Source organism: Mauremys reevesii, linkage group 25, assembly GCF_016161935.1.
Source record: "Mauremys reevesii isolate NIE-2019 linkage group 25, ASM1616193v1, whole genome shotgun sequence".
NCBI lineage: Eukaryota > Metazoa > Chordata > Testudines > Geoemydidae > Mauremys > Mauremys reevesii.
In genome coordinates, this window is record NC_052647.1 from 15,618,734 (window position 1) to 15,641,915 (window position 23,182).

Consider the following 23,182-nt stretch of genomic DNA (forward strand, 5'->3'; position numbering starts at 1 on the left):
TCTAATCTATCTATCCCCACATCCCTCCCTCTATCTATCCCCATCCACCCCCTCTATCTATCCACACCCCCCTCTATCTAATCTATCTATCCCCATCCACCCTCTCTATCTATCCCCACACACCCCTCCCTCTATCTATCCCCACACACCTCTCCCTCTATCCCCACACACCCCTCTATCCACACCCCACACCTCCTCCTCTATCTATCCCCATCCACCCCTCTATCTATCTATCCCCATCCACCCCTCTATCTATCCCCACACCCCTCCTCTATCTATCCCCACACACCCCTCCCTCTATCTATACTCACACCTTCCCTCCCTCTATCCCCACACACCCCCACACCTCCTCCCTCTATCTATCCACCCCCCACACCCGCTGTCTACCCCTCCACCCCCCACCCCCGCTAGCCCCACACACCCTCCCTCCATCTATCCCCACTCCATCCATCTGTCTATCTCCCCCCCACACACACACCCATCTCTCTCTCTATCCATCCCTCCTTTTAGAAAAGAGCAGGACAGGGAGACTTGGGGATTTTCACTGGATGATTCGCTAGTTGCACTTTGGGCCCCTCGGCCTCGCCTCGCCCCGGGCCTGTCACCCGTGACAGCGGCTCCAGCGCCCCGTCCCACCTGGCCGGCTCCGCCCGTGGGCAGCGGAGCAAGGCGGGGGCGATTCCCGGCCCCCCGGCTGGGACGTCTCGTGCTTTGGGCACCGGAGCAGAGGCGGGGAATGGCCGGAGCGGTGGGACCCGGGCCGGGCCGGGCAGCTCCCAGGTGCTTCGGGGCTGTGCGGGGCGCTCAGCCGGGGCCGCTGGCTCTGCCCCCGGGGGAGACACGGGTTCGCGCCCCTGGCTCCAGAAGTTCCCCGGGGCGGGTTCATCCGGCGCGGCCCTGTCGCGGGGGCGGGGGCGGGGGCTGCTGCAAGGGGCTGCCGGGGCCGGGCCGGGCCGGCGCGGAGCTGGGCCCCCCTCGCGCGGCTCGTTCCCCTCCGGTGACAGCCCTTTCGCCAGAGGATCTTTTGTTGCGTCCGCAGCCAATCAAGGCTTTTTACGACACAGTTCAGTTGGGATATAAAACCCCGAGTCTTTCTTGCCTCCCCCCCCGGCCAGCATCACTAGTTACCGGCTCCCACCCAGCCGGCCCCGGAGAGCCTCTGCCCCGTCACCCCCGCCCCCCCCAGGGCAGCCACCGCGGCCCGAGCCCAAGTCCCGAGGCGGGGGAGGCAGGAGGGACCCGGCCGTCCAGCCATGTCGGTGCGCAGGTCCCCGCTCTTCCTGTGCGCCCTGGCGCTGGCCGTGGCGCTGGCCCCGGGGGAGGTGGTGGAGAAAGGGGCCGGCGGCGGGCAGCCCCCCCCGGGGCCCGAGGCGGAGGAGCCGGGCTGCCCCGTCTGCCTGTGGCGGAAGCACAGCAAGGAGCTGCGGCTGGAGAGCATCAAGTCGCAGATCCTGAGCAAGCTGCGGCTCAAGGAGGCGCCCAACATCACCCGGGAGGTGGTGAACCAGCTGCTGCCCAAGGCGCCCCCGCTGCAGCAGATCCTGGACTTGCACGACTTCCAGGGGGACGCGTTCCCGCAGGACGAGTACCTGGAGGAGGACGAGTACCACGCCACCACCGAGACCGTCCTCAGCATGGCCCAGCGCAGTGAGTGGCTCTTTGTTAGCGGGGCCGAGAGGCGAACTTCGGGGGGACCGGGGGGAGCGCTCGGGGCTCCCTGCCCGGGGGGCGGCGCCGCAGGCTCCCCTTGACTCCTGGCCTGGGGGGGGAGAGGGCGCAGCTCCCCTGGGGGGCCACTGGCTCCCGCCCCCTCCCCGGCCGGAGGAACCGGCGCCTGCAAAGTTCAGGGTCCCGCACCCCGCGGGCAGGGGCCGGAGGCCGCTCGGGGCGTCCCGCGGGGCATTGTCTGCGGCCGGGCTCCGCGAACGCGGCTGCCGCTGGGGCGAGCTGCGAAAGTTTGGTCCGGTTCCGCCATTGGCCCAAAGCGAGCCAGGCCCCGGGAGCGCTGCCCCCCGCAATTCAGCTCCCCGGGGCTGCCGAGCTGGGGGGCAGCTGGGGCGGGGGGCTCAGGGCCCAGCCCCGCTTTGGCTCCTGGGAAGGGGGGGGGTTGCTCCAGTTGGCCAAGGGAGAAAGTTAGTTTGAAAGCATCCCCCGCAGGGCAGAGCTGGGCACCGCCTCCCTTCCTCCTCCTGCTGGAGCCAGGCGCTGAAGGTGGCACTTTGGGGCTCCACTCCAGGGGCCCCTCAGAGCAGGCCTGGCTTGGGAGATGCACACGTGGGGCTCATGGGGCAGACAGGGCAGGTGGTGCTGCCGCTGAGTGCCCTTGAGGGGGGACTTCCCCAGAGCCCGAAGCTCGCTGGGGAGGCTCTGATCCAAGCCTGCGGCGCCGACTCAGCCAGGGCTGGCAGGGGCCTGGGCTCCCTGGCCCAGCCCGTACGGTGCTGCCCCTTCAGCAGCAAGGCTGTGCTGTGGCACTGAGGGCATCGCTGCTGGCAGGACACGCGGGCTGGCTGCCAATCCCGGCTCGGAGCAGGGGCATCTCGGGTTAGCATAGGGGGCTGCAAGCCGGGACTCGTAGGGGGGTCCGGAGTGAGGGGCGAATGTGGGCAATGACTGAAGCGGCCCGTTTCTTGCAGTGGAATAGCTGAGAGCCACGGAGGCCAAAGGCCTCTGTCCCATGAGCAGGTGGAGGTTGGGAGCCGCTGGGTGATGCCCATGTGCCAGCGCGAGCCCTGCCCTGGGGCTCTGTCTCCTTGGCCTCCGCGCTCAGCTGGGCTGGAGGGTTTTGCAGAGCTGAGCCGGGGCCCAGCGCAGGCGAGTCACCGGGAGGTCACTGGAGAGCAGCCGCTTTGTGAGATCCCACTGCTCTTGGCACCAGCTGGGCCCTGGGCTGCAGCCTCCGCAGAGACGGGCTGTGACCGGGCCACAGGACTGAGCTCCCCTGGGGGCAGGGCCTGCTCGGCAGGGGCGAGGCCTTGAGCCTGTCAGCATCACCCTGCCCCTGCCCAGCAGCAGAGACCCAGGGGCTGGGCTGCCTCCAGGGCAGGCAAGAAATGGAACCTCCTTCCCTGGGGGGCTGACAGATGGGCTGCGAGTGCTGCCCCCACCAGGCTGCGGCCAAATGCCGACCCTGCGGGCCAGCCTGGGCCTGGGCAGTGAGCAGAGCGGAGAGAACAGGGGGCAGGTGGGGGCAGAGTGGGGCCAGGACTCAGGGTGTGCAAGGACATGGAGAAGGTGGAGGGGGTTGCGCTGCAATGACACAAACACCAGATCACGGCTCTCAGAAAACAACCTGCCCCGGGAAGCAAAGGGGGCTGGAGGATCTAGGCATGCTGAGGGGTTGGGGGAAGCAGGGGTGGTAGGATCCATGGGGCTGCAGGATTAGTGACCATGGGAGTTCAGCCTTGACAGGTCCATGTGTCCGTCCCCTCTGCGTCCAAACACCCTGAGTTGCTGACGCGTCACTGACCTGCCGGGTCTCCGCTCTTCAGAGAATTTCACAGAGCACCAAGTGCTTGGGGGCCCAGGGCCTGGCATTCCGGCTTTGCCCACAGTGATCCTCCTTGCTAGGTCTGGTAGGCGGTGGCTGCTCATCTCTCGTCGGCCACACCCCCCTTCCCCAGGCTGAGCTGTTCCTGAGCCCAGTGAGTACCGGGGGTTGGGGGTCACCCACAGTGCAGTCTGTGGGGGGTCTGGATAACACAGCATAGCAGGAAGGGGTGCTTGGATACGGGCCACGCTCTGCCGGGTGAGACTTACACCAAGCTCCTGGCCACCTGTGGTCTCTAAACTTCCCCTGGCATGTTGCCTCTGAGATTGAGTGTGCCAAGGCGAAATCCCCGCTCAGGAAATTACATTCTCCCTCCAGCCAGTCTCCTTCACTCAGACCCACTGAGACTTCACCTCCAGTGCCTAGGCGCACAAGGCCACCTGCTTCCCCCCGGCTGGCTCTGTGACTGATGTCTGACTCCATGAGAGCGGTCTCCTTTCCAATCTTACTGCGATAGGCCATTCCGTGTCCTCCGCACCTTCTCTTCCCTCCAGGTGGGATCCAATCTAAGATGGACCTTGTGATTGTGCCACAGGGAAGCCGGATGACATGGCCAAACCACCATCACCATCTCTGTCTTCTACGTTGGCTACACAATCTCTCCAGCTCATTCCCACGATTCTTCTTAGACAACACTGGTGGAGGGCACCCAGCATCCTGTTGTGCACTCGGACCCTCAGCCACCTTTTGGTGGTTATAGTAGTGCTGGGAGAACAGGAGCATTGTGTGGTCTCATTTTAGCGTGTAGATGGATCTTCCTCTTCCAGACGTTTGACAAATGGGTGAATGATCCACAGGCTTTGCCGATTCCTGCCTTCGCTGTAGTGAGCTGCTGTTAGGAGATATTGTTCGTCCAAGATAGACAAAGCCATCAACTCTTCCGTACTCTTCTCCATCAATCACACATCGGCCAGCACGGGCAGCATTCTCTTCCTCCATGGGCTTGGTCTTCCATGTACTGATATGAAGTCCCACTGGGGCAGCTTCTGCTTTTTTGCTCAAAAATAATCTTTTCATTCCGTCCAAGCTGGTATCCAGGATGACTACATCATCTGCAAAATCCAAGTCCCGCAGCTTATCTCCAGCCCAAATGATACCAGAGGCCTGGCCAGCAGCCAGCACCCTTCTTGTCACAGTCTGTGACCCTGCAGCAGAGAAGCCACTTTGACTCAGAGCAGTAACAATCTTTAACCATTCTGTGTCTCCGCTCTGTCCCGATGCAGGCTTGTCAAAGCTTTGATCAAATTAGCAATCTTTGCTGGGATTTCACAGCAGCTCCCGCTTGGTCTACACCAGTGGTTCTCAAAGTCGGGCCGCCACTTGTTCAGGGAAAGCCCCTGGCAGTCCGGGCCAGTTTGTTTACCTGCTGCGTCCGCAGGTTCAGCCAATCGTGGCTCCCACTGGCTGCGGTTCGCCGCTCCACACCAATGGGGGCTGCGGGAAGCGGCGCAGGCTGGGGGATGTGCTGGCCGCCCTTCCCGCAGCCCCCATTGGCCTGGAGCAGCGAACCGCAGCCAGTGAGAGCCGCCATCGGCCGATCCTGCGGATGCGGCAGGTAAACAAACCGTCCCAGACAGCAGCTTCTCCCAGCACAGCTACCGTCTCTCAGGGAGGTGGGGTACCTCAGCTGACAGGAGAAGTTCTGTATGTGTAGGCAAGCCCTCAAGATCTTCCAGAGGGTTTATCTGTGCTTATCAAGGAAGTTAAAAAGTCACCTTCTGCTGAGATTCTAAGTGTGTCTCAGTGTCTCCTCAAGGGGGAACTGTGCTCTGAACACAACCGACCGGAGCAAAATCCAGCCTGTTCTCCACCAGCAGCAGTTTTCATCCTATTAAAAATGACCTTCTCCAGGTACAGACAGGAGGCTCCCCCTCTCCAGCTGTCACAAATAAGCTGGTCCCCCAATGACACGTCTTCTCCAGTCCATGGGACAGATCTCCTCATCCCAAACCATCCTGCACACCCTGCCCGTGGCATTCCCTGCCACCTCCTCTGCTGCTCTTTACCGTTCAGCATCCAGCTCAGCATGGCCTGGTGCTTTACCACTCTTCAATTGGTTTATGGCCTTAGTTACTTCCTCAAAGGTGATTGCTTCTAGGGACATAGGTAAGTCTGCTAGTTCTTCACATCTCTGGGTGTGTGATAGTGGTTCTGGCTGGCTGAGCACAGCCTGGAAAGCTTCCACCCAACGGACTCTGTCCTTCCTCTGGGGTTAAAATGTTACCATCTCGGGCCTTCACAATGCCACAAAGGTTTGAGACTTGTGATGCCAACTGTTTAGATACCAGAAAAGGGGCTTAGAATCCCTTCTCTCCTGCACCTCCCCAGCTTCTCTCACTTGATTTTCCATCCACTCTCTCGTATCTCCTCTGGCTGATCTTTTCACTTCCTTCTCTTTGTCTGCAGGTTCTTGTTGCAGAAGAGCTCTTGTGCTCCTGTTGAATGATCTCCTTTCATTCTTTCCTCTCTCCAGCAAGCCTCCGTGTGTCTGGATGGAGCCGTTCGTGTTTCTGAGATCTCCCCTCCACTGTAACCCTAGCTGCTTAAAAACGGCCATTGTTCTCCCTCCACCAGTGTCTCTAACTCTTCAAATCAGCAGCTAAGTGGCAGATTGAGTCACGCCTTCACCGCTAGATCTACTAACTTCCTAGTATCATAGAGATGTGTCACCTTCGTTAGTGCTAGCTCGATTATCCCAATAACAAGATGGTTCCACTTCCAACATCAGCTCTTGTGTGCACCCTGCAAACCAACAATGAGCCCTTGCACTGATCTCTTGTGCTGGGTTGCTGTGGGCTGTTAAACTGTGAGTGAGTCCCACCCCAGAGGGGGCTACATTGCAGACAGAATAGTTCTTGTGTCACTCCTGGGACTCTCTCTGCAGTGTATATTGTCACGGCGAACAGGTGAAGCTCATACAGAACTGCCCTGAATTCCCTGACCCGGGGATCTCCCCCTGCACTAAACCGATGGCAAACACATTCTGCTTTATCCCGCTCCGCGTGACAGCAGGTGCAACAGACACCAACTCATTGGGAGCCAAACCCGCCAAACTGAACGGAAGCTACAGCTGGGGCTTTCCGGATCGCTGCTGTGTCCTGGCTTAGTTATAAAATACGAGGGTGTCTAATGATCATAGCTCGCTATCTCCAGACAGCCCCTCCAGCTGTCCATCCATCAGTCTATCCATCCACCCAGCTACCTACCTGGCTACCACAACTTCCTCTCTCTCCATCCATCCCCATCCAAGCCCCTTCTCCCCCCGCACACGCACAGCAATGTATTCCCATTCGAATCGGGTCTTTGCTCCCTTCGAGCGCCCCCAGACACAGCGTTGCTCCCAGACGTAGCGTCTCTGCATCCTGCTTTCTCCTGGCCTGGGATAGGCCCTGGCAGCCAGTCCCCGTGCCCCTGGCTCTGCGTGGGTACCTGGGAGGCCTCTTGTACCTCCCTGGATGTGATCACCTGGGACATTTACCAGCAGTCCTGGGAACAGGGGGGACTCACTGTGCCTGGAGCTCTCGGCCTCAGGGTCAGTCCTTTCCCAGGGGCCATGTGGGCTGGGTGGGGTCCCGAACCCCTCTGCACGTCCGACTCCTTGGGAGCAGGTTGTTGAGGTGCTTGGCATCAGCTGAGGGAGCAAGTGCCACAGAGCGGAGACAGTCAGTCCCGTCCCATCCCTGCCCAGGCCCCGACGAGCCTTGGTCACGTTGCAGAGAGAACTGGGGCTCTGGGTGAGGGCAGCATTCTGGGTAGGAGCCTCCCCAGCTCAGATCCAGCCCTGGGGTGGGGGTGAGGTAAACCGAGGCAAACGAGAAGCACCCCCAGGGGCGGGTGGTAGCGAGTCGCCCACCTCTCCAGCAGGACGTGTGCAGGGGAATGGCGGAAAAGTGCAGCCTGTCTTCCCGGACTGGGCCTGATCCTGGGGCTGGAGCCCCCCCCCCGCCCGGGGCAGCAAGGGGAGAAGGTGCAGAACTGGCTGCTCACAGCTCATTCACTAGTGGGTAGAGAGATGTGGAGATGGGAGCCAGGATGCCCAGGCTCTGCTCCCTGCTTTGCCAATGACTCACTGTGGGAACTTGGGCAAGTCACAGCCCAATCCGTGCCTCAGTTTCCCCAGCAATGGAAAGGGGGACAGTTCTTGCCATTATTCGTGTCCTTGCGGTATCCTGTCACCCAGCTGTGGCCCAGGTCCCACTGCGCTGGGCACGGCACGGGCAGCTGCTGCCCAAGGAAGCTTACAATCAAGGCGTGATACTGACCTTTGCCCCAGCTGGGCTAATTAAGTAATAGTGAGTCTCCTATTCCCAGTGCTCCCTGGACTCTGCAAACGGCAGGGAGGTGGTCACTGGTGGGGCTCTAACCCACTAGACCCCACTCCCCACCCAGAGCCAGGGATAGAACCCAGGAGTCCTGGCTCCCAGCCCCCCCTGCTCTAACCACTAGGAAACACTGCCTGTCTTTACCTTCTCCTGGAGGGGGTGCTACTGGACTCTGGTGCCTTCTCCTGGGGCTGATCCAGAGTCCAGGGCCCTTGACTTGTTCCAGCCTGAGGCAATACACAGGGGCCCCTGGAACGCGTGCTGCCCCCTGCAGCCCTGGCACTGGGCATGGCCAAGTGCCCGGTTCCCCAGCCTCAGGGCCAGCTTTGGTGCCGGAGTGTCGGCTGGCAGTGAGGGTGGGCCAGGGCGTCTGGCCAGGGTGGAGGGGTGTGCAAAGGCTAAGCGGAAGGGGGGGGGGGGAGGAATGGTAGGACCAGGCGCTTCCCTCCAGCAGCTCATGGACAAATTTCCTTCTCAAGCATTAATAGACTTGAGCAGCTTTGAAATTTTATTACCCATAAAATTGAGAACACGCCGGGGGCTTTGCTCCTCACCCGTGTGAACGTTTGCTGCTCCCCACCCGTCCCCCCATTCCCTTCACTTGCCCCCCCCCAAAGAAATACCAGAGCCTAAGTCTCACCCCACCTGACTGCTGAGGGGGAGGGAACCTAACTGCCATCCGCCCCCACCCATCTCAGTGGGGTGGGAGCTGTCAGAGGAGGGGAAGGCCTGGCCTGTGGGATCCTAGGGCAGGGGACCCCCCAACTCTAACCCCAACCCCCCCATGCACTGTCCTCCAGCATTATTATTATGAATTTGGCTTGGCAATTGCGGGTGGGTTTTTATGGTTCCTGAACAGAAGGAAAGGAAGGTTTTATAGGCTGTAGGGCCCATAAACCTCTCAGGTTCTCCTTGCCCTCCCCACCCCGCCCCTCAGTACAGCCCCCCCCCTTTTTTTTAACTGCACAAGAAACTAGGGAAGGTTAATTGGGTCCTAAAACCATTTATTGGCTACCCGTGACCCTGCTGACCTTTGGGGTGGGGGGAGGGGAAGTTAATGAAGGGAGATTAAGTGGGGGGCACAGTGTGAAACCCAACAAACCTCACCGTCAAATCCCACCATTAGGGTGCCATGGAGCCCAGAGCAAATTAAAAAAGCTGGAGGGGGGGAAGGCTGCAGGTCGGGAGTGAGGGGCACCGGCAGAGCTGGGGAAGGGGGGACCCGGGGCTGGGAGAGCAGGGGGCTGTGGGTCGGGAGTGAGGGGCACCGGCAGAGCTGGGGAAGGGGGGACCCGGGGCTGGGAGAGCAGGGGGCTGCGGGTCGGGAGTGAGGGGCACCGGCAGAGCTGGGGAAGGGGGGACCCGGGGCTGGGAGAGCAGGGGGCTGCGGGTCGGGAGGGAGGGGCACCGGCAGAGCTGGGAAGGGGACCCGGGGCTGGGAGAGCAGGGGCTGCGGGTCGGGAGTGAGGGGCACCGGCAGAGCTGGGAAGGGGACCCGGGGCTGGGAGAGCAGGGGGCTGCGGGTCGGGAGTGAGGGGCACCGGCAGAGCTGGGGAAGGGGGGAGCCCGGGCGGGGAGTGCAGGGCGCTGCAGGGCGGGAGTGAGGGGCACCGGCAGAGCTGGGGAATGGGGGAGCCCGGGGCTGGGAGAGCAGGGGCTGCGTGTCGGCAGAGAGGCACCGGCAGAGCTGGGGAAGTGGGGACCCGGGGCTGGGAGAGCAGGGGCTGCGTGTCGGCAGAGAGGGACCGGCAGAGCTGGGGAAGGGGGGCGCCCGGGGCTGGGAGAGCAGGGGCTGCGGGTCGGCAGAGAGGGACCGGCAGAGCTGGGGAATGGGGGAGCCCGGGGCTGGGAGAGCAGGGGCTGCGGGTCGGCAGAGAGGGACCGGCAGAGCTGGGGAATGGGGGAGCCCGGGGCTGGGAGAGCAGGGGCTGCGGGTCGGCAGAGAGGGACCGGCAGAGCTGGGGAAGGGGGGAGCCCAGGGCTGGCCCAGCAGGGGCTGCAGGTCGAGAGTGAGGGGCACCGGCAGAGCTGGGGAAGGGGGGAGCCCGGGGCTGGGCTAGCAGGGGGCTGCCGGTCGGTGGAGAGGGAGGCAGAATCTCCTGGAAGAGCAGGAGGGTGGATGGAGTGTGAGTCTCTGGGACGGGGGTTTACACGGTGCCTGTGGCTGCTGCTAGACCAGAAAGACGAAGGGCATCAATTGCATCAGCAGCGCCCAACCCCTGCCCGGCCCCCAGGGTGAGGGGGGTTCTGGCCTGCTGGCACGCCGGGATCTGGCACCTCCCAATCTAGTTCACAGTCTGCCTGAAGCTCCAGCCCCAGCTGCCGGCCCAGCTGCCAGGGGCTCAGTGCCCTGCGAGCGGGCCCACGCGATCCCTCGGCACCCGAGGGTTCAGCCTCCCAGGCCGCTGGGCTGGGCCCAAGCGGGGCAGTGCCGGGCCTGAAGTGGGAGCTGGGGCCAGAGCCCAAGGGGTGAACACAAACAGGCAGACTGGGAAGCAGCCAAAGGGTGCGGTGCCCGGGCCCAGTTCAGCCTAGCGCCACCGGGGAGCCCCCTGGCAGCTCCGTGCCAGGCCTGGGAACAAAGAGCCGCCCCCACCCGCGCACACTCCAGCGGCTCCTCTGCTGCAGCCAGTGTCCCGGGAACCTTTCTGCCCCTGGTTGCCAGGGCGACAGGAATAGCATCCTGGCACCGTGGGCAGCCAGCATGCCAAGGGCAGCGTTAGCGGGCATCGGTGCCACGTGGTGGGGAGCAGGGGCGGGGGTCGCCCTGGAGGGAGATCCCTGCCGGGAGGCAGCTCAGGCACAAACCTGCCTCTGCAGGCCAGGACTCATGTCTGCCTCAGGCCACAAGTGACATGAGCTTCATGGTCTCACCAAGGGCTGCGGGTCGGGAGTGAGGGGCACCGGCAGAGCTGGGGAAGGGGGGAGCCCGGGGCTGGGAGAGCAGGGGCTGCGGGTCGGGAGTGAGGGGCACCGGCAGAGCTGGGGAAGGAGGGAGCCCAGGGGGCTGCAGGTTGGGAGTGAGGGGCACCGGCAGAGCTGGGGAAGGGGGGAGCCCAGGGGGCTGCGGGTCGGGAGTGAGGGGCACCGGCAGAGCTGGGGAAGGGGGGAGCCCAGGGGGCTGCGGGTCGGGAGTGAGGGGCACCAGCAGGGCTAAACTTGCCTGTCTCTGCCATGCTTGGCCTGGCTCCCTCCTCTCCCAGCTTGTCACCTCCCTGCCCCCCTCCCCCCCTTTGCTCTGTGTCGGTCCCTGGTGCAGGCTGGGGGGCTGCCCACTGGCTGAGGGCCCCTGAGAGCTGTGGGTCAGTGGGGCCTGGCCCAGCTCAGGGTACCGGTGCCCCACACTGCTCACTGCAGGGGGCACCGCAGAGTCCCGGGGCTCAGTGGGCTGCAGAGGCTGCCCCTGCCCCTGCCCAGCTACCGCCCGTCAGTCCTGCCTTTCCCCTCCTGCTGTGCCTGCTGCCCTGGGCCTGGCGTGGGGCAGCTGCCGAGAGCCACACACCTGCCCCCGCCTGAGTCCAGCACACAGCAGGGCCCTTCGGGGGACCCCCCGTCCAGCCCCCCTGGTGTCAGCCCAGAGGGAGGCGCTGCGGAGCGTCAGTGGCCACGGCTCTGCCCCCAGCGAGCCGAGCCGAGCCGAGCCGAGCCGGGCCGGGCCGGGGGCCTGGAAGGCAGAGCCGTGCTGTGGCTTTAAGAGCCGACGGGGAGGGGAGGGGAGGGGGGCAGAGAGAGGAAAGTACTTTTATGGGCTGCTCCCAGGAGAGTGGATTTAATAGGGGGCTTGTGCTCAGCAAATTGCTGGGAGGGGTTTGTTAGCAAAGCACCGCAAGGCCCCCGGCCCCTGTCACTTTGGTTTATGGGAGCCCCTTGTGGGCGCGGGGGGCCGTGCGGGTGACATTCCTGGCCCCCGGTTGGTGTCATGACCCCTATCTGTTAGTGGAGGCCTCGGTTCACAGCAAATGGCCCAGTGCTGCAGCTGGGTGCTATTAAACCTGACCGGTGCGTGTGCGGGGGGGCACCGGGCGAGGATGGGGGAGAAATTCCCCGCTCAATTCAACCCAGATGTTTCCCCAAAAGGGAGGGTCGGAGCCAGCAGCGCTTTCGGGGGATGGGTGTGCAAAGAGTGTTGTGTGTGTACCAGGGAAAAAAGTTGGGGGGCATCACCCCATCCCACCTAGCTCCCCTGATTCCCATCCCCCAACCGGCTCCCCCTATTCCCGCCCCACAGCCAGCTCCCGGCCCTGCTCCGACAGCGCCCACGGCACCCGGCCCCGCTCCGACAGCGCCCACGGCACCTTGCTCCCAGCACTGCTCCGACAGCGCCCACGGCACCCAGCCCTGCTCCGACAGCGCCCACGGCACCCGGCCCCGCTCCGACAGCGCCCACGGCACCTTGCTCCCGGCCCCGCTCCGACAGCGCCCACGGCACCTTGCTCCCGGCCCCGCTCCGACAGCGCCCATGGCACCCTGCTCCCGGCCCCGCTCCGACAGCGCCCATGGCACCCAGCCCTGCTCCGACAGCACCCATGGCACCTGCTCCCGGCCCCGCTCCGACAGCGCCCACGGCACCTTGCTCCCGGCCCCGCTCCGACAGCGCCCACGGCACCCGGCCCCGCTCCGACAGTGCCCATGGCACCTTGCTCCCAGCCCCGCTCCGACAGCGCCCACGGCAGCCAGCCCTGCTCCGACAGCGCCCATGGCACCCGGCCCCGCTCCGACAGCGCCCATGGCACCCGGCCCCGCTCCGACAGCGCCCACGGCACCTTGCTCCCGGCCCCGCTCCGATAGCGCCCACGGCACCTTGCTCCCGGCCCGCTCCGACAGCGCCCACGGCACATTGCTCCCGGCCCCGCTCCGACAGCGCCCACAGCACCTTGCTCCCGGCCCTGCTCCGACAGTGCCCACGGAAGCCGGCCCCGCTCCGACAGCGCCCACGGCACCCGGCCCCGCTCCGACAGCGCCCACGGCACCATGCTCCCGGCCCCGCTCCGACAGCGCCCACGGCACCATGCTCCCGGCCCCGCTCCGACAGCGCCCACGGCACCTTGCTCCCGGCCCCGCTCCGACAGCGCCCACGGCACCGGCCCGCTCCGACAGCGCCCACGGCACCCGGCCCGCTCCGGCACCATGGCACCCGGCCCGCTCCGACAGCACCACGGCACCATGCTCCCGGCCCGCTCCGACAGCGCCACGGCACCATGCTCCCGGCCCGCTCCGACAGCGCCACGGCACCTTGCTCCGGCCCTGCTCCGACAGCGCCCCCGGCACCTTGCTCCCTGCCCCGCTCTGACAGCGCCCACGGCACCTTGCTCCCGGCCCCGCTCCGACAGCGCCCAAGGCACCTTGCTCCCAGCCCCGCTCCGACAGCGCCCATGGCACCCGGCCCCGCTCCGACAGCGCCCATGGCACCTGCTCCCGGCCCGCTCCGACAGCGCCACGGCACCTTGCTCCCGGCCCGCTCCGACAGCGCCCACGGCACCGGCCCGCTCCGACAGCGCCACGGCACCTTGCTCGGCCCCGCTCCGACAGCGCCACGGCACATTGCTCCGGCCCCGCTCCGACAGCGCCACAGCACCTTGCTCCCGGCCCTGCTCCGACAGCGCCCACGGCACCCGGCCCCGCTCCGACAGCGCCCACGGCACCCGGCCCGCTCCGACAGCGCCACGGCACCCGCCCGCTCGACAGCGCCCGCCCATGGCACCGGCCCGCTCCGACAGCGCCACGGCACCTTGCTCCCGGCCCCGCCCCGACAGCGCCACGGAATCGGCCCGCTCCGACAGCGCCACGGCACCATGCTCCGGCCCGCTCGACAGCGCCCACGGCACCATGCTCCCGGACCCGCTCCGACAGCGCACACGGCACCCGGCCCGCTCGACAGCGCCACGGCACCTTGCTCCCGGCCCGCCCGACAGCGCCACGGCACCATGCTCCCAGCCCCGCCCGGCAGCGCCACGGCACCATGCTCCGCGCCCACGGCACCATGCTCCGACAGCGCCCACGGCACCATGCTCGGCCCCGCCCGACAGCGCCACGGCACCATGCTCCGGCCCGCCCGGCGACACGGCACCATGCTCCGGCCCGCCCGACAGCGCCCACGGCACCATGCTCCCGGCCCCGCCCGGCAGCGCCCACGGCACCGGCCCGCTCCGGACAGCGCCCACGGCACCGGCCCGCTCCGACAGCGCCCACGGCACCATGCTCCCGGCCCCGCTCCGACAGCGCCCACGGCACTTTGCTCCCGGCCCCGCCCCGACAGCGCCCACGGCACCATGCTCCCGGCCCTGCTCCGACAGCACCACGGCACCTTGCTCCTGGCCCCGACAGCGCCACGGCACCTTGCTCCGGCCCGCCCGACAGCGCCCACGGCACCTTGCTCCCAGCCCTGCTCCGACAGCGCCCATGGCACCCTGCTCCCAGCCCTGCTCCGACAGCGCCCACGGCACCTTGCTCCCGGCCCCGCCCCGACAGCGCCCACGGCACCTTGCTCCCGGCCCCGCCCCGACAGCGCCCACGGCACCGTGCTCCCCGCCCCGCCCCGACAGCGCCACGGCACCTGCCCGCCCCGACAGCGCCCACGGCACCTTGCTCCCGGCCCCGCCCCGACAGCGCCCATGGCACCTTGCTCCCGGCCCCGCCCCGACAGCGCACACGGCAGGCTGGTATCAGCAATTCAGCTAGGACGTGCTGCCCTCTGCAGCCCTCTTCCCCCCCTGAGCTAATGAAGCCGGGCGCTGCTCAGCGAGGTCACTTCACAGCCTAATTTCACAGAAGGGGCACAGAGACGAGGCACGACTCGCCCTAAGGTCACATGACAAGTCAGCATCAGAACTGGGACTAGAACCCAGGAGTCCGGGCTCCCTGCCCCCCCCCCTTTTCTCTGGGCTCTGGATGAGCGCAGTGGTAGTTTTAGTTCCCAGCTCCAAGGGGGAGTAGGAGGTTCTGTTACAAATGGCTTGGCAGCCCTGGTCCTGCGTGTGCCCCTGGAGCAGAGCCAGCACTGGGGCTCGGGAGGTTTTGGTGCCCTCCTAGCCTAACCCCCGAGAATGTCTGGCTGCCCCAGCTAAGGGCTGCCAGGCAGAGAAGGGGCAGCCCTCTGCCAAGAAAGCCAGCGACTCTCGCACGGAGATCTGCGAGGGACAGAGCTGGGCTCCTTGGGAGAACCGGGGCCTTCACCACCTGTAGCCATGAGCTGTGTGCAGTCAGGGGCAGGCCCTGGCGTTTACACCTCATGCAGCACCGCCCCTGCTCCTCAATTCCTCCTGGCGCAGAGGGCAGCACGGCCCTAGTTTTGGGGGGCTCCCAGCCCAGCGCAGACCCAGCCTTGACACGGCTCCCGCACAGCCTGGGGCCTGCCTTCCTCCCTGGGCCCATTGTTCTGCTCTGCTTGCAGCCAAGTGCTGCAGAAGTGCCGAGTGCCTGGGATTGCAAGGCCCAGACGCGTTTGCCGCTCCCCACTCTGTCGCTGTGCCGGTTTGGCTTGGAGAAATGTTTCCCTTGGCAGATGCCAGCATGTCCCACCCCGCCCATCTCCAGGGAAGGTGCACACTTGCTCTCGGACACAAACAAGTTATGGGAGACGTGGTGAGCGCAGCCGCCCTGGCTCCCAGCTTTGGGGCAGGGCTGAGTTCAGGGAGTTCACCCAGAGCCAGACGTCCTGCCAGGAACCTCGCTGGTTCACATCACCAGTGGCATGAGCTTCTCAGGACTCAGCACCCCTGCTAGTCCCATTGTAAGCAGGCAAACAGCGCCCATCCAAGGAAGGCAGCATGCTCCCCTGCCGGCACCCCCAGTGTCCTTACACAAAGACCACTTGACTGGACCAAATACACCCTTCGCCTGCTCCCAGCTTTCATGGCCTGCCCCTGCCCCTGCCCCTGCCCCTCCTGGGTCACCCAGGCAGCAGAAACCTGAAAATCGATCTAGATTTGAAAAACCCCATTCCTGCAGATGCAGCCGAGGAGGAGAGCTCAGCAGGGGGCGCTCTCCCCCGGCAGGCAGGGTTGCCCCCAATGCCCCACTGTGGCTCTAGGGGGCGCTGTGCTGCAGGCAGCAGGGCTGGGGGCTCAGCGGGGGGCGCTCTCCCCCAGCAGGCAGGGCTGGCCCCATTGTCCCAGCGTGGCACTAGGGGGCGCTGTGCTGCAGGCAGCAGGGTGGGGGGCTCAGCGGGGGGCACTCTCCCCTGGCAGGCAGGGTTGCCCCCAATGCCCCACTGTGGCTCTAGGGGGCGCTGTGCTGCAGGTAGCAGGGTGGGGGGCTCAGCGGGGGGCGCTCTCCCCCGGCAGGCAGGGCTGGCCCCATTGTCCCAGCGTGGCACTAGGGGGCGCTGTGCTGCAGGTAGCAGGGTGGGGGGCTCAGCGGGGGGCGCTCTCCCCCAGCAGGCAGGGCTGGCCCCATTGTCCCAGCGTGGCACTAGGGGGTGCTGTGCTGCAGGTAGCAGGGTGGGGGGCTCAGCGGGGGGCGCTCTCCCCCGGCAGGCAGGGTTGCCCCCAATGCCCCACTGTGGCACTAGGGGGCGCTGTGCTGCAGGGTGGGGGGCTCAGCGGGGGGCGCTCTCCCCCGGCAGGCAGGGCTGGCCCCATTGTCCCAGCGTGGCACTAGGGGGCGCTGTGCTGCAGGTAGCAGGGTGGGGGGCTCAGCGGGGGGCGCTCTCCCCCAGCAGGCAGGGTTGCCCCCAATGCCCCACTGTGGCTCTAGGGGGCGCTGTGCTGCAGGTAGCAGGGTGGGGGGCTCAGCGGGGGGCGCTCTCCCCCGGCAGGCAGGGCTGGCCCCATTGTCCCAGCGTGGCACTAGGGGGCGCTGTGCTGCAGGTAGCAGGGTGGGGGGCTCAGCGGGGGGCGCTCTCCCCCGGCAGGCAGGGCTGGCCCCATTGTCCCAGCGTGGCACTAGGGGGCGCTGTGCTGCTGGAGGTGATATCTGGCAAGTGAGGCTCCAGGGAGAGGCCATGGTCTTTACAGAGTCCCTGCCAGTTTTCGCAGGGCTCAGCCCTGGCGCTTTCATCCTGCTGCCCCTCTCAATTTCTCCTGGAGCTGCAGCTGGATGCAGGCTCTTCCCTCACCATCCTAACTCCTTGTGTAGCTTTGCTGGAGCTGTTACACAGCTGGCATGTTCCACCCCAGAGGTGGCAGCATTTCAGGGCCAGCTGGGATGATCCCGGCCGTCTCAGGTAGGGGAAGCTGGATCAGGGCAGGGGGTTATTAGATTTTGGTGGAGGTGTTCTGGAAACAAAGGGGAGGGACTGCAAAATATGAGCCTCAACACAAATCTGGGGATAGAAACACAGAGTCCTGGGATCCCCCAAATTCACCCTGGATTGCTGCTTCCCGTCTGCTTTGAACCAGCCGTGTTCTGCCTACCGGGCTCTGCCTCACCCCGGCCTGGATTCACCCTAAACGCTGCCCATGGTGCAGGACTCTTGGGTTCCACACCCCTGCAGACTCGGTGCTGAGTGGTGGAAACTGGAAGCCAGGGACGACCCAGTGCGTCACCGGATTGTGGGTTTGTCCAGTTCTGGGGGGGAATTGCTCCCTGTGGGGGTGCAGCTGAGACTCCCCGAGATCAGACATGCAGGAAATGCTGGCTCCAGTTGTCCTGACAGAGAGGCCATCAGTTCCCTTGCTGTGCATTGTGGGGGTTGAGGGGGACTCAGGATTCCTGCTCCCCCCAAGCAGGGTTTGCTCAGGGGCTGCTTGGAAGAAATGCACCATGGGCTGGTCCTGGCAAGGTTCCACCCTCCCAGCTCGGCATGTGCTCCTCAATCCTGACCCATAGCCCTGCCCCGCTAGGTCAGCCCAGGGATCCACCCCCCGCTACCCACAGCTCTTCAGTGCCTTGGCAAGTCCCCCCTCCCTGCCCACTATTCCAACATTGGATCCCCCCAGCTCAGCCACTGCCCCTCAATCCCGACCTGCAGCCCCACTTCGATCCCTGCCTGTGTAATATCTGCAGGGGGGTCATTAATACCTCCCGGCACTGGGCTCAGAGGCCGGATGCAAGACCTTAGTGCGGATCTAGGGAAAATGGCCTAGTGACCTCTGACCCGACCTTCACCTCCTAACGATCACATTCAGCCCTTCGTTAGCGCTCCTGGGGCTGGGCAGCGGGTGTCCAGAGCCGGGAGGCAGCTCCGCTCACGTGTGCTTTCCCCCCCCCACCCGCAGCGGACCCGGTGGTGCAGATAGAGGGGAACCCCCACTGCTGCTACTTCAACTTCAGCCCCAAGATCATGTTCACCAAGGTGGTGAAGGCCCAGCTGTGGGTGTACCTGCGGCCCGTGCAGCACACCTCCACCGTCTACTTGCAGATCCTGCGCCTCAAGCCCGTCAGCGAGGAGGGCAGCCGCCACATCCGCATCCGCTCCCTCAAGATCGACCTGCACTCCCGCCTCGGCCACTGGCAGAGCATCGACTTCAAGCACGTGCTGCAGAACTGGTTCAAGCAGCCGCAGAACAACTGGGGCATCGAGATCAACGCCTTCGACCCGAACGGCAACGACCTGGCCGTCACCTCCCTCGGCCCCGGAGCGGAAGGGCTGGTAGGTAAACACGCGGGGGGGCCCTGCCTGCCTTGGGAGGGGTGACTGGGGAGCTCTCCGCTGAGTCAGCGCTGAGCCCAATGTCCCAGTGCAGGGCGAGGGAGCGAGGGGCTGCAGGGGGCGGGGGGCTCAGCAGGGGGCGCCGTGCTGCAGCGGGTGGGGCGGGGCTCAACAGAGGGTGGGGGCTCAGTAGGGGCAGGGCACTGCAGGGGCTCAGTGGGGATGCCATGCTGCAGGGGCGGGGTGGGCGCTGCAGGGGCGGGCGCTCAGTGGGGGCCATGCTGCAGGGGCAGGGGCTCAGTGGGGGTGCCATGCTGCAGGGGTGGGGCAGGGGCTCAGTGGGGGCCATGCTGCAGGGGCGGGGCGGGCGCTGCAGGGGCGGGGCAGGGGCTCAGTGGGGCCATGCTGCAGGGGCGGGGGCTCAGTGGGGGCCATGCTGCAGGGGCGGGGCTCAGTGGGGGCCATGCTGCAGGGGCGGGGTGGGGCACTGCAGGGGTGGGGGCTCAGTGGGGGCCATGCTGCAGGGGCGGGGTGGGGCACTGCAGGGGTGGGGGCTCAGTGGGGCCATGCTGCAGGGGCGGGGGCTCAGTGGGGGCCATGCTGCAGGGGCGGGGGCTCAGTGGGGCGCCATGCTGCAGGGGCGGGGTGGGGCTCAGTGGGGGCCATGCTGCAGGGGCAGGGCGGGCGCTGCAGGGGCGGGGCGGGGCTCAGTGGGGGCACCATGCTGCAGGGGGCGGGGCGGGGCGCTGCAGGGGGCGGGGCGGGGGGCTCAGTGGGGGGCACCAGGCTGCAGGGGGCAGGGTGGGGCACTGCAGGGGGCGGGGTGGGGGGCTCAGTGGGGGGGCCATGCTGCAGGGGGCGGGGCGGGCGCTGCAGGGGACAGGGTGGGGGCTCAGTGGGGGCTCTCCTTTTAAAGTCAGTGCTGACCACAGCGCACCCACTCTTGGGCTCTCCTCAGCACAGATCGTAAATTCTGCTCCATTTCATATAATGGGTGAACTCTGCTTAGGAGAGCCCCAGAATACTGGCACCAGGATGGCAATGGGGACTGCAGGTTGGGAGTGAGGGGCACTGGCAGAACGGGGGATGGGGGAAACCCAGGCCTGGGCTAGCAGGGGGCTGCAGGTCAGGATTATGGGGCACTGGCAGGGCTGGGGAGAAGCCCAGGGCTGGGCTAGCAGGGGCTGTGGGTCGGGATTGAGGGGCACCGGCAGAGTGAGGGGCGGGGAACCTAGGGCTGGGCTAGCAGGGGCTGTGGGTCGGGATTGAGGGGCACAGGCAGTGCGGGGGGGAGTCCAGGGCTGGGCTGGCAGGGGCTGTGGGTCGGGATTGAGGGGCACCGGCAGAGTGAGGGGCGGGGAACCTAGGGCTGGGCTGGCAGGGGCTGTGGGTCGGGATTGAGGGGCACAGGCAGTGCGGGGGGGAGTCCAGGGCTGGGCTGGCAGGGGCTGTGGGTCCAGTTTAGTGCTGTGTACCCCAGCCTGGTTGAAGCCCGATGGCTTGCGGAAGGCGCACACCCGTTACCCTCTGGGTTCACCATGCTCTGCCCGTGAAGGGGGATTTCTGCCTGAGCCCTGGGGAGCCAGGCTGAGCGGAGGGTGTGGCCTGTCCCAGCCGCCCTGGAGCCGTCGAGCTCCCCAGCAGCCGGCATGGAATGGAGGCCACTGTGCTGCAGGCCAAGCGACGGCTGCTGCTGGGGATGCTCCTTCCCACCCGTTTCACCCGCCAGCCTCAGTCTCTGCCTGTCCCTGGGCAGAAGGGAGAGGGGTTGTCTCCTGCCCAGACCCACGGCCGCTTTCCCACGGGAGATGCATCGTGTCACCTCTCAGGCGAGAGAGTCAGAGACGATCAGGGCTGGAAGGGACCTCAGGAGGTATCTAGTCCAAAGCAGGACCAACCCCAACTAAATCATCCCCGCCAGGGCTTCCTCAAGCCGGGCCTTAAAAACCTCTAAGGAAGGAGATTCCACCCCCTCCCTAGGGAACCCACCCCAGTGCTTCACCACCCTCCTAGTGAGAAAGTTTTTCCTAATATCCAGCCTAGACCCCCCCCCACTGCAACTTGAGACCATTGCTCCTTGTTCTGTCATCTGCCCCATCTGTCTGTGCACCCAGTGAGGAGATGGCTGGCTCCTGCCCAAGCCCGTCCTGTCTCTGAGTCCCTGGGCCAATAGTAGCTGACAGGTCAGCCCCCTTTCCTAGTTTTCTTGCTGTCCTGCTGGCAGGATTTATCGCTCCCCAGGTTCAAATCATGCTGGAGAACAATCCAGGGCCAGGCAGAACACTGGGGAGGAGGGAGGGACCCATTCAGCCTAGTGACGCAGAGCTCAGCCCAGACCACAGCCCGCATTGCCTGGCACCCAGCTACAGGATGAACCTCTCCCCCCACCTCATCAGGGGCCGGCACAGGACAGATGAGGCTGGATTAGTAGATGAAATCAATGGATTAGCTAGAGATGGCTGGCTGGGTGGAGAGGTAGCTAGGGAAGGCTGGTGGATACAGGGGGGTGGCTAGGGATGGGGTGGAAGGGGATGGCTGGGTGGACAGGTTGCTAGGGAAGGCCGGTGGATACAGGAGGGTGGCTAGGTGGATGGAGGCTAGGGATGGGGTGGAAGGGGATGGCTGGGTGGACAGGTAGCTAGGGAAGGCCGGTGGATACAGGGGGGTGGCTAGGGATGAGGTGGAAGGGGATGGCTGGGTGGACAGGTAGCTAGGGAAGGCCGGTGGATACAGGAGGGTGGCTAGGTGGATGGATGCTAGGGATGGGGTGGAAGGGGATGGCTGGGTGGACAGGTAGCTAGGGAAGGCTGGTGGATACAGGGGGGTGGCTAGGGATGGGGTGGAAGGGGATGGCTGGGTGGACAGGTAGCTAGGGAAGGCCGGTGGATACAGGGGGGTGGCTAGGGATGGGGTGGAAGGGGATGGCTGGGTGGACAGGTAGCTAGGGAGGGATGGGTAGGCAGAGGGATGGTTGGTTAGGGGAGCCGACGGGGAGGCTCCCTGCAGCATGCCCCCGCTCCCCGAAGGCTGGCCCTAGCTGCCCCAGGCTCAGCTGTCTGCTTTCTCCCCCCAGCATCCCTTCATGGAGCTCCGTGTGCTGGAGAACAACAAGCGCTCGCGGCGCAACCTGGGGCTGGACTGCGACGAGCACTCCACCGAGTCCCGCTGCTGCCGCTACCCGCTGACTGTTGACTTTGAGGCCTTCGGCTGGGACTGGATTATTGCCCCTAAGCGGTACAAAGCCAACTACTGCTCAGGCCAGTGCGAGTACATGTTCATGCAGAAGTACCCGCACACCCACCTGGTGCAACAGGCCAACCCCCGGGGCTCGGCCGGGCCCTGCTGCACCCCCACCAAGATGTCCCCCATCAACATGCTTTACTTCAATGACAAACAGCAGATTATCTACGGGAAGATCCCGGGCATGGTGGTCGACAGATGCGGCTGCTCTTAAAACCCAGCCGGAGCTCCCCCAGCCCCGCTCCCGTGCTCCCAGCCAACCAGCAAGCGTCATCTTTGCTTCCCCCCCTTGTTTTATAGATATAAAAAGAACGAACATTAAAATTCTTTTGTGAATGTCGGGGGAGGGGGGAGAGACCGAACCCCCCAAGAAAAACTAAGCAAACCCAAACTCTCCCGCGCTTCGCCATGCACTGTGCAATAAGCAAACGTCCCCACATGGGGGGGCCAGCTGGGGTACCGCTTTCCTCCCAAGGCAAGCCTGCAAAGGCATTATTCCCCCCACTCAAGCCCACCCGGCCATCGGCAGCAGCAACCAGCTCTTACCGGGCTTTGGTTCTTGGAGGACTAGCCGGTCCCTGGGCGGCCTGGGAGCAAAATGGTTAATGCCGAGACGGCAGGACAGCGACTCTTCAACCGTTTACAAGCAGTGGAAGCTTTCTATGTGTTTAAGTTAAAAACAAAAAATCAGAACAATTGTATGGAGTTGGAGCACTCACAGAAACACAGGATATTTTGTGCGGAACGAGAGAAGAACCGAAGAACAAAGCGGCCTGGTAAAAAGGAAAGATACCCTGGATCACTGGCCTTTTCTTCCAGTGGTTTTGTTTCGGGGGGGACGGGAGAGGGGATTTCAGCTGCCTGCCCTTTGAGAGAGAGAATTCCCCTGGCAGGGCTCCCGGCCGCAGCCAGCGCGTGCTGCGGCGAGCTAGGAGGGGACATGGAGGGCTGGGGCTGCATTGCTGATGTTGGAAAGTCTGATCCTGCTGGCCCAGCACAGGTTAAACTGCCTGATCTGATCCCACCGCCTGGCCCAGAGCAGGTGCCGTGAGCCCAGATTATGGTCAGGCTCCCTGATCTCATTGTTCCTTGTCAATCTGCTCCACAGCAAACTCACCCCAATTCCATGACCCCTTGTGCACCCCAATGCCCTCATCCCATCACCCCTCAATACCCCAACCCCTGACACCCCTCTGCATCCCAAGCCCCCATTACCCCTGCATACCCCAAGCCCCTTGTGCACCCTGAATGCGCCCATCCTGGCATCCCAGCACCTCTTGAACTCCCCACCACCCCATCTCAGCCCGAATCTTTCCATCCTGGCACCCCAGCACACCCATCCCACCATCCCCCGTGCACCCCAAACTCCCTGATCCCATTGTACTGCTAGAGACGAGCTGGTAGGGACGACAGGCTCCAGCTCCTGTCCGGGTCAAGCTTTGATCCTAATCTGGGGGGGTGGGGGCCTGGGAGTTTTTGCCTGCGAGAGGACTGCAGGAGCAGGTGAAGGAGTCCAGCAAGCCCCCGCAGCCCCACTCC

The 23,182-nt window shown here is 64.9% G+C and overlaps 2 protein-coding genes across 2 annotated transcripts in view; one reads left to right on the forward strand and one right to left on the reverse strand.

Moving 5' to 3' along the window:
- LOC120391107 (inositol polyphosphate 1-phosphatase-like) overlaps positions 1–22,787 on the reverse strand; it is a 44,325-nt gene extending 21,538 nt beyond the window's left edge. The window contains exon 1 of the mRNA XM_039514452.1: positions 22,190–22,787. The gene's annotated coding sequence lies outside the window, so the exon portion shown is untranslated. The remainder of the gene's footprint in view (positions 1–22,189) is intronic.
- GDF11 (growth differentiation factor 11) lies at positions 1,082–22,217 on the forward strand. The gene is made up of 3 exons (XM_039514454.1): positions 1,082–1,647; positions 18,030–18,403; positions 21,477–22,217. The coding sequence occupies exons 1-3, from the start codon at positions 1,254–1,256 to the stop codon at positions 21,855–21,857; spliced, it is 1,149 nt and encodes a 382-aa protein (XP_039370388.1). The 5' UTR covers positions 1,082–1,253; the 3' UTR covers positions 21,858–22,217.
- Positions 22,788–23,182: the final 395 nt, after the last annotated feature.

Bases quoted from the DNA above. Each gene is read 5' to 3' on its own strand.
- GDF11 (XM_039514454.1), top strand. From the start codon at position 1,254: ATGTCGGTGCGCAGGTCCCCGCTCTTCCTGTGCGCCCTGGCGCTGGCC. The intron at 1,648-18,029 runs GTGAGTGGCTCT...CCCCACCCGCAG, and splicing joins CCTCAGCATGGCCCAGCGCA to CGGACCCGGTGGTGCAGATA. The intron at 18,404-21,476 runs GTAGGTAAACAC...TTCTCCCCCCAG, and splicing joins GCCCCGGAGCGGAAGGGCTG to CATCCCTTCATGGAGCTCCG.